The 9,834-nt window shown below is 47.9% G+C and overlaps 1 protein-coding gene across 2 annotated transcripts in view; it reads left to right on the top strand.

The window, feature by feature from the left end:
- Positions 1-3,842, top strand: part of LOC100550587 (T-cell surface glycoprotein CD8 alpha chain-like) — a 13,252-nt gene extending 9,410 nt beyond the window's left edge. The window contains exons 2-6 of one of the 2 annotated variants that reach the window (XM_031553229.1): positions 725-1,087; positions 1,609-1,701; positions 2,087-2,167; positions 2,320-2,436; positions 3,145-3,840. In XM_031553229.1, the coding sequence (XP_031409089.1) occupies positions 725-1,087; positions 1,609-1,701; positions 2,087-2,167; positions 2,320-2,436; positions 3,145-3,161 (671 nt within the window). In that variant the 3' untranslated portion in view covers positions 3,162-3,840. Of the gene's footprint in view, positions 1-724; positions 1,088-1,608; positions 1,702-2,086; positions 2,168-2,319; positions 2,437-3,144 lie in introns of both variants that reach the window. The other variant, XM_031553230.1, reaches the window with a different exon arrangement.
- The last annotated feature ends 5,992 nt before the right edge of the window (positions 3,843-9,834 follow it).

Here is a 9,834-nt window from a genome sequence, read left to right as displayed (position 1 = left end):
AAGCAAAATCCCTGAGGCACCATTACAAACTTTGCTATAACGATAAACCAGCCCGTGTTTTGGATCACAACTGAAGTGCTGCAGAAATCATTCTTTTCTGAATGCCACCTCCTCACAGAAGAGGGTCCTGATGACAAGACATCCTCTCCTATAAATTACGCTGCCTCCAAAGTTCACTGAGAAACATCGCCCATGCTCCACTGCACCGCCCCAAGGACGATGGCCGGGTCTCCTGCACTGCTCCTCCTGCTCAGCCTGGGGATCTGTGAGTATGGAAGAGGGAAGGATGCAATTCTGGGCTGCTCAGTGACTGCAGAGGGAAGTGGGAGCAGTGGGACTGCAGTGCGATACGCAGCAGGAACAGAGCCTGTTCAGACAGGTGTTGCTGGAGGGGATGGGGAAGGAGAGAGAGGGGGCATGTAGCAGTTGTTAGAAAGAAAAAACTCTGGAGAAGCTGGGAATTGGCAGCAGCCCCGAGCAGGCAGCTGAAGGGCTGCTCTGAAGGGCAGCATCCATCTCAAGAGCCCGGCGCTCTCAACGCTGAGTTCCCAGGGACTCCAGCACCCACGCGTGCTGGATGCTGAGGCCCTCCCTCCACATTCACCCTCACAGCCCGGCTGCCTGCCTGCCATGCACCGCACTGGCAAGGAAGAGCCCTGCCCAAAGGCCCCAGGAGCTCTTTCCGAGCAGCACCTGAGGGGACATAGCTGACTTCTGCCCACAGGCTGCACCGGTGCCCAGGGACAGAGGATGGAGGCCAGGTTCCTCGATAGGAATATGAAGCACCCCCAGGAGGGACAGCAGCTGGAGCTGGAGTGCCTGAATCATGACATGAAAAGACCCATCTTCTGGATCCGCCTGGACAGGAGTGGGAACCTTCACTTCATTCTCTCCAGTACACAGTCTTATTCCTCTACCTTGCCGGAGAATGAGAAAACAGCTACAAATTTTGAGGCACTATGGAGAGGAAACTCCTATCGGCTGGTGGTGAAGTTCTTCAGGGCACAGGACCAGGGGATCTATTTCTGCGTCAACTACATCAACCCGGTGCTGCACTTCAGCTCTGGACAACCCGCCTTCTTCCCAGGTCAGCAACAGCTTCATCCACCTTGCTTACCTGCCCATGCCTTCTCAATCCGGCCCAGCGCCCACACTCCCCACATCCCTGCTTCTTTGCCCAAGCCGTCTCATCACACAGCCACTGCTCCTCCTCTTAGAGGCTCCCTGCCCACCAGCTCCACTTGCAGTACCGGCCCTGCCCAAACACACCAGAGGTTGCACAGTCCAGCAGTACCTCCATATCTCATCAGCCCTCTAATACCAATGGCCTCCATATGCTTACAGCACCTCAAAAAGAAACTCAGAAATCCCCATGCCTCTCAGAACATCTTTTATAACAGAGATAACAAAGATCCCACACATATGGAAGGGGATGATAAGAAATTAGGAGCCCAAATCCCTCTGTTTCCAGGGCTGGGCAGCATGTGAAACCTTCACTGCTCAAAGCAGACCCTTAAAAAGTTCTTCCTCTGCTGGCTGCATCCTGGCACAGATTGGAGGAAGCTCTTCTGTTGTACCTCATTGGATTCACTTAGTTCTTCTTTCCAGTCACAACGACAGCAGAACCCACCACATCCACAGCCACCACCCAGAGCAGCCAGGTCACCATGAAGGACAACTCACAACAGGACTCAGATGCAGGTAACCCAGCTGTGGGGAGGCAGGGGCTCTGCCAGCAGTGCTGAATTGCTTGGAACAGCATGAATTCAAGGCTGTGCTGACTGCAGGCATTCTGGGATGAAAGAGAGCTGCCAATGAGGGCATGAAACCACCTGAAGAGCTCAGAATTTCTGAGGGTCCTGGAAGGAAACTCTGAGCACACAGCCCTCAGGTTTCATGGCTGGGCAGCTCAGCCATGCAAGCAGGCCACACATCAGAATGTCAGGGCATCACAGGTCAAAATGGGCCCTACGGGTTCCCCGCAGTGCTGGCCACGGGTTCATCTATGGCCTGGCAGGAGTGGGAGAAGGCTCTTTTCTTGTATCTCGCTGTATTCATCCATTTTTCTATCCACTCACAACAACAGCAGAACACATCACATCCACAACTACCACCCAGAGCAGCCAGGTCACCATGAAGGACAATCGACAACAGGGCCCACATGCAGGTAACCCAGCTGTGGAAAGGCAGGGGCTCTGCCAGCAGGGCTGTTTTGGTTAGAAGTGGCCAAATTAAAGTCTGTGCTGAATACAGGCATTTCAAGACACAGGGAGATGTCTGCAGGTGGGCTTTTCTTCTATCCTCTCTTTCTTCCTGCAGAAACAAGTAACGAAAACACGATGAATTCCATCTGTAATATTTTCCTCTGGGTTCGAGTGGCTGGTACCAGCCTCCTGCTCCTCACTGCCATAACCATCACCATCACGCATTGCCAAAGTAAGTCACACCCTGACACCCTGCAAAGCCACTTGCAGCCTCACACCACAGAGCACAGCCCGCTCCTCCAGGGGAATGGGCTCTCTGCTTGTTGCCCTCACACGGCCATTGCGTACCCAGGACTCAGAGAATGCTGAAGGACCTCTCTTAAAATCCTTTTCCAAATTTTCCTCCACTTCAGGATTAGCTTCAGAAATACTTATCACTTTCTTCAGTAGCAGACAACATATTATAAACACAGACGTCTTCCTCTACCAATTGCATTTGCTATACCATCCTGAATCTGGTCTAAGTACCAGAACACAAACTGGAATTTCTGCTGAAATTCCTGGCTCAACATTTCTATTGGTCAAATGTACCCTGAGGTAGTGATGCGATGGCACAATGGGGAAGGAAATGGTTATGGGAGATGGATATGGAGCTGCTCTAAGGTAGATTAGAGCCACCAGAGCAGGCATAGGGCCTTCCAGAGACTCTCCCGAAAGGCTAAACTAGGTATGGTTGAGTCACAACATTTTCCATTACCACCTGCCATTAGAAAAAAAGGACTGTGGTTTGAGACTGAATCGTGAAACCTTCAGTGAAGATTTGAATTCCACTTTCCTAATGAGATCAGATGCTCTCATGCTAAGAGCAGGAAGCATCAGCAGTGCTGAAATAAACACAGCCACGCGTCACACGCACTCACCACAAGCCGATCACTTGCAGGACCAAGCTCAGCGTAAGCAAGCAGTGCTGCGTCGCTGCTCAGCAGAAGGCACACAGGCGTCCTCCTCAAGCACCGCACGGATCCCAGCAGCAACACACACAGCTGCCCTGATGCAGCGCGGGCATTTGGCTGCTCCTTCTCTGCCTGCGCCTCAACCACTTCCAAAACTCAGTTCCCATACCCCACCTCTCACTTCTGAAATATTCCCGATTAAACGCATCTAATTCTTAATGCTCTCAGTGTCTTCTTTGGATTCATCCACAGTTTTCACAGAAGCAGAGGGACTGAACGTGCAACAACCAACACAACTGTCAATGGTTTATGGGCTGGTTCAGCCCAGTTCCATGACTAGCAGGGCAGAGGGATTTCATGAAACCCACGCCTCCGGAAAAGGGGAACAGGGGACCCAAAATAATTTAAAACAGTGGCAACAATCTGAGGAAAAACAAACTAATTTACTAAATACACTATCAGAATGCAACATTTACTACTGCAAGATTGTGGCAAGGTGATGTAATCAACCTGCCACGCCTCCCCATATTTATACTTTTGCCATCGCCCTTCCCCCCAGAGAGGTTTCATCCTCTTAGCTTGTTTAATTGTGGTGCATGTGTCACAGTCATGAATAACTTGTGTAATAGAGTCCATAATTAAGTCCATCTCTCGGTCTCTAGCCCATTTGTATGTTGCATCTCTCCCTTGATGGCCCGAGGTCTCATGGGCACACAGAGCTAGAAAAATTCATTTTTGTGTTGCCAGTCCAAGTCTATTTGAGCCACCTTAATTTTGGCAGCTCTGTCTACCTGATGGTTATTTTGCTGTTCTTCAGTAGCCCAACTCTTGGGCACATGAGCATCTACATGGCGCACCTTTACAACCATATTCTTTATTCAGGCAGCAATGTCTTTCCAAAGTCCAGCAGCCCAAATATGTTTACCCTTTCTTTGCCAGTTATTTTGCTCCCACTGCTGTAACCACGCCCATAGAGCATTTGCCACCATCCATGAGTCAGTGTAAAGATAAAGCATTGCCCACCTCTCCCATGCAGCAGCATCTAAGTCCAATTGGACAGTCTTTACCTCTGTAAATTGGCTTGATTCTCCTTTCCCTTCAGTGACCCCTACAACTTGTCGTGTGGGCCTCCACACAGCAGCTTTCCATCTGTGATGCTTCCTCACGATATGACACAATCCATCTGTGAACAGGGCATATTTCTTTTCATTCTCTGGTAGTTCACTGGATGGTGGAGCCTCTTTAGTTTGCAATACTTCTTCTGCTAGTGATGTTCCAAACTTTTTACTTTCAGGCCAGTCCATGATCATCTCTAGGATTCCTGGACGGCTGAGGTTCCCCATCCGAGCTTGTTGCATAATCAATGCAATCCACTTACTCCAAATGGCATCAGTAGCATGATGGGTAGAGGGAACCCTTGCCTTGAACATCCAGTTCAGCACTGGCAGTCGAGGTGCCAGAAGGAGCTGTGTTTCAGTACCGAATACTTCGGAAGCAGCCCGAACCCCCTCATACGCGGCTAAGATCTCCTTTTCAGTTGGAGTGTAGCACTCTTCGGACCCTCTGTACGCCCAACTCCAGAATCCCAGGCAGGGCTAGGCCTCGGATCTCTCCTGAGGCTCTTTGCCACAGACTCCAAGTGGGACCTTTCTCTGCAGCGTAGAGGATGTTCTTTACATCCTGTCCTATCCGCACCAGTCCCAGAGCCGCAGCACGGGCTATCTCTTGTTTAATCTGCTCAGAAGCCTGCTGCTGCTCAGGACCTACACAAAATCATTCTTCTTCCACATCACCTGATAAAGGGGGCTTACACTGAGGCTGTAGTTTGGAACACGCATTCACCAAAAACCCACTACACCCAGAAAAGATTGTGTCTCTTTCTTATTAGTGGGCGGAGACATGGCAGTGATTTTGTCAATCACATCTGCTGGAATGTGATGACGTCCATCTTGCCACTTTATACCTAGGAACTGAATTTCCTGGGCAGGTCCTTTCACTTTGCTTTGCTTAATAGCAAAACCAGCACGCAGAAGGATCTGGATTAGTTGCTCTCCTTTCTCAAAAACTTCCTTTGCTCTGCTGCCTCACACAATAATGTCATCAGTGGACTGCAGGTACTCAGGAGCACCTCCCTGTTCCAATGCAGCTTGGATCAACCCATGGCAAATGGTTGGGCTGTATTTCCACCCCTGAAACAAACAATTCCAGGTATATTGAACACCCCTCCAGGTGAAAGCAAACTGTGGCCTGCATTCTGTGGCCAAAGGAATGGAGAAAAAGGCAATAGCAATGTCAGTAGTGGCATACCACTTGGCTGCTTTTGACTCCAATTCATATTGGAGTTCTAACATGTCCAGCACAGCAGCACTCAGTGGGGGTGTGACTTCATTCAGGCCACAGTAGTCCACCGTCAGCCTCCATTCTCCACTGGCTTTACACACTGGCCATATGGGGCTGTTAAAAGACAAGTGAGTTTTGCTGATCACTCCCTGATTCTCTAGCTGACGAATCGACTTATGAATGGGGAGCAGGCAATCCTTGTTGGTGCGGTATTGCCATCTGTGCACCGCTTTTGTAGCAATCGGTACCTGTTGCTCTTTCACTCGTTGCAACCCCACAACAGACACATCTTCTGACAGGCCAGGCCAAACAGACAACTGTTTAACACCTTCTGTGTCTACAGCAGCTATTCCAAATGCCCATCGATACGCTTTGGGATCCTTAAAGTATCCCCTTTTGAGGTAATCAATACCAAGTATACATGGAGCCCCTGGGCCAGTCACAATAGGGTGCTTTTGCCAGTCTTTACCAGTGAAGCTGATTTCGGCCTCCGACATAGTCAGCTCTTGGGAACCCCCAGTCACCCCATGAATATTGGGGAAATTGATTCTGTCCCTTGGTGACTTGAGGGCATTAGAGTGCACCGTGCACCAGTGTCCACCAGGGCCTTATATTTCTGTGGTTCTGATGTGCCAGGCCATCTAATCCACACAGTCCAAAACACACTATTATCCCTGTCCCCCCCACAGTTGGGGCCAGGGTCCCTCTATTTGTTACCTCGGTTGTCTGCAGCAACTGAAGCAATCACCTTTTTGGAGAAGTTCACCTTGGTGGCTGATTTGTCTTGTAATTCTTTTACCCATGCTTGAAGCGCAGGAGTGGGTTTTTCATGCCACTTCTTCATATCTTCTTCACGGTCACGTAGGGAATGCCACACGGCAAACGCGACGTAGTCTTACTGTTGTCACTTGCTCAAGCAGGAGGATGTCTTCTTTTGGTAGCTGAGACGTTGGATGACACCAGCTGGGAGGAAACCAAGTTGATCAGCCCCTCCAGTAGGCTGTTTTGGGAATTCTGGTCCCCATTGGATGTATCTGTTACCACCATGGATCCATCAGCATTAAGCACAGCATACAGTTTGTCTATTATATCTTCTTGTTTGCTCTCCATTCTGTCCAGTTTTTCAGCTACTTCTGCAATGGTTGAAACACAAGCTCGTAGAGGTCTTAAATGTAGCTCAAAGTCTTGAAGTTTATTAATCAGTTCATTTATAAGGGATCTTCTTTCCCCTCTGCCATACATTGCTGCTAATGTACTGGCGTACCTTTCTGGTGCAGTCTTTGTGAATGTACGCCACATATTTGGTGTACACCTGACTGTTTCAGGATCATGCTCTTGGTCTGGCTTGTTAGGAATGAAACTGGGGCTACGTAGCATTTCCACCACAGCATACTCTCTCAAATAACGGATGCCTTTTTCCATGTCAGTCCATTTCTTTTTTTCAGGCATCAGATCATCTTTGAAGGGATATCTTTCTTTTACAGCATCCGCTTCCAGTGGGTGAAGGCCTGGTTCTGGCATATACTAATACCTCTGTCAATGGCTGAGTCCCTAGCAATGCCACCCAGTTGGCGAGCTTCTCTACTGTCTAGCCACACACTGCTGACCCCATTGTTCCAACATCAAAGTAACCAGGTGACAATAGGCTCATTTGGGTGGCGTGAAAAGTCTTTTCTCAGAATTCAAATTTCATTCATTTTCAGAGATCGATCAACAATGGTATCTTGCTCACCTCTTACTCTTTCAGGACTTCTTGTTGCCCTTGTAGGCGTTGGTGAACGCGGTCTCATTGAGGGCCCCTCCCCTGGACTCAGGGGCGCTTCTCCTGGATCTCGGAGCCACTCCTGTGGACCTCTTTCCTCCTCTTCTCTACAGTGACTGCTTCCTCTACTGTCCCCTCCTCCTCTTTCTTCTGTTCTAACTGAGTCGAGATTCATTTCATTTTCCGTCCTCTTACAGGGGCAACTGACGTCGATTGTGGTGCCTCCTGTAGTTGATGAAGTTGGTCAGTTCTGATGCTCTCACCCTCCAACTCGTCTGTCTCGTTTGATTATGAGGATATTTAGTTCAGATTGGAAGGTGTCTCTCTCAGTTCGGAGGGTGTCCCATTCAGATTGGAGGGTGTCGAGTTTGGATTGAAGGGAGTCTCACTTGGATTCAAGGCATCTCATCGAGATTGGAGATTCTTTCCCTCAGCTCAGAGATCTTCCCCTTCAGCTTGAAGACTTTCTTTCTCAGCTCGAATACACTCTTGCCAGGTTTTGAGATTCTCTCTCCTGTCAAGGAGACTCTCCTTCTCAACCCAGCGATTCTCTGTCTTGGCTGGAGACACTCTCTTTGGATTTGGAGACTCTGTTTCTCGACTAGGAGACTCTCTCTCTGGACCTGGAGATTCTCTCTCTCGACTTGGAGTCTCTCCTGGAAACTCTCCTTTTCAGCTTGGAGACTCTCTTGCTCATTTTGTACTGTCTCCCTGAGACTCTCCCTTTCAGCTCTTAGATCTCTCAATTTCACAAACTCTCTCCTTCTCTGGGATAGTACTGAATAAGGCCCGATAAGTATTAGCCAGCCCCCAAATCATTTGTGCCACCTCAGATCTGCCTGAGCCGCAACATTCTTGTCTCAAATATCTGATTAGGCTCTCAGGGGCTTTCAGGTGTTCAGGAGTAAAGTTCCATGACACCAAAGATGTCCATCTCTCTAAAGCCTCTCCCAAGCTTCTCCACACTCCCTGCCACTCAGTATTCTCTGGTTCTGGGAAAGGACCCAGAATAAACTAAATGATAAACACAAATACTGAGTGAAATGATGAACAGTACATTCCAGGAGATTAAAAATGTGATCAGATGAGTATTCAAAAAAATGCATCAAGGATTCAAAGGAGAGACAGAGAACCTTCTTAAAAATCACAAGTTCACAGTGTTTAAAATAAATGAAATCAACTCCCAGCTACATTCAACTGAAATCCCCTTGGTGAGCACCAAGATCATTCATCTCAAACTCACATCTTCCTGAGCCCATTACAAAACCTGTCAGACTCAGTCTTCATTCCAGGATTTTGTCTACGTTCTCTACAGCCAGATGTCATTGATAAATTGTTTAACGTAAATAAACTAAATGCTAATCAATTTCACCACAGACTAACTAATAATAAATTGTTTGCCTCTGATTTTAAGGGCAGGAAGAACCTCTATACCTGACATTTCATCTCTCTTTTCCAATTCTATCAGTTGCATTATCAGTGCTGCAGGTGAGGACTCATCACGAATTTGTATAAGTGGATCTGAAACATCACAGTTCAACCCTGGCTGACCTGACTTACTCCACTCTAGAAGGCTTCATAGCAGCTTTCCTTACACACCAAAATGTGTCGAGGCCCAATGAAATGAACCCAGACAATTCCGGCCCGATTTCTCACCAAGCAGCACTTTCTTCAGGCAGCATTGCCTGGTTTCTGGCATCCATGACAAAGGGCTGTATTTGCAACAGAGCAATAGAACAACACATCACAAATAACTGTACAGCCAGGAAATAACAACAGAAGACACAAATAACAACAGCCCAGGGAAACTGTCAGTACTGTGTGTGCAAAGCTGCAGGAAGCCCAGCACTCACCAATGTGTGAGTGGTCACCTGCAGGCAGCAGTAAGAGCCCTCAGTGTTGACGCGTATAAGGCTTTTTTTTTGGCAGGGCGGAAGTCCCTGTGGTTGTAGAACAAAAACACAAGAATTTTAATTAAAAAAAGAATTGGTCCGCATGAGTCTGGGACATGGGGCTGTAGTGATGGCTACCACATCACAGACCTCCTGCCCTGCACACCGCAGCTTCAACACAGAAATTATAAAGAAGAATTGAAGACAACAGTTGAGCTGAAGCAGTCAGCTACATGTCAGCAATGCATGGACCCTGAGATGAGGAGTGCACATGGATCAATCTGAAAATAGAATACAATAACATACACTAAAATAAAATCTCCTACATAAAAAACAACTGTAGTTTGTGTCAAAGGCACAGGACTTCTCTTTGTTATAAGCAAATATGGACATGATGATTGTGCCCCAAATGGCTGAGAGACAGCAGTTTGTGGTGGTTGATTTGATTTCAAGCACAAACATTGTCACTGTCTGAAACTCAACTGAAGACACTGAAGAAAAATCTCTGAGGCATCATTAAAAACAACACTATAATGACAAACGAGCCCAAGTTCTGCACCACAAATGAAGTGCCGCAGAAATCATTCTTTTCTGAATGCAACCTCTTCACAGAAGAGGGTCCTGATGACATCACATCCTCTCCTATAAATTACGCTGCCTCCAAAGCTCAGTGAGAAACATCA

Source organism: Meleagris gallopavo, chromosome 4, assembly GCF_000146605.3.
Source record: "Meleagris gallopavo isolate NT-WF06-2002-E0010 breed Aviagen turkey brand Nicholas breeding stock chromosome 4, Turkey_5.1, whole genome shotgun sequence".
NCBI classification, from domain to species: domain Eukaryota; kingdom Metazoa; phylum Chordata; class Aves; order Galliformes; family Phasianidae; genus Meleagris; species Meleagris gallopavo.
This window is presented reverse-complemented; position numbering and strand designations above follow the sequence as displayed.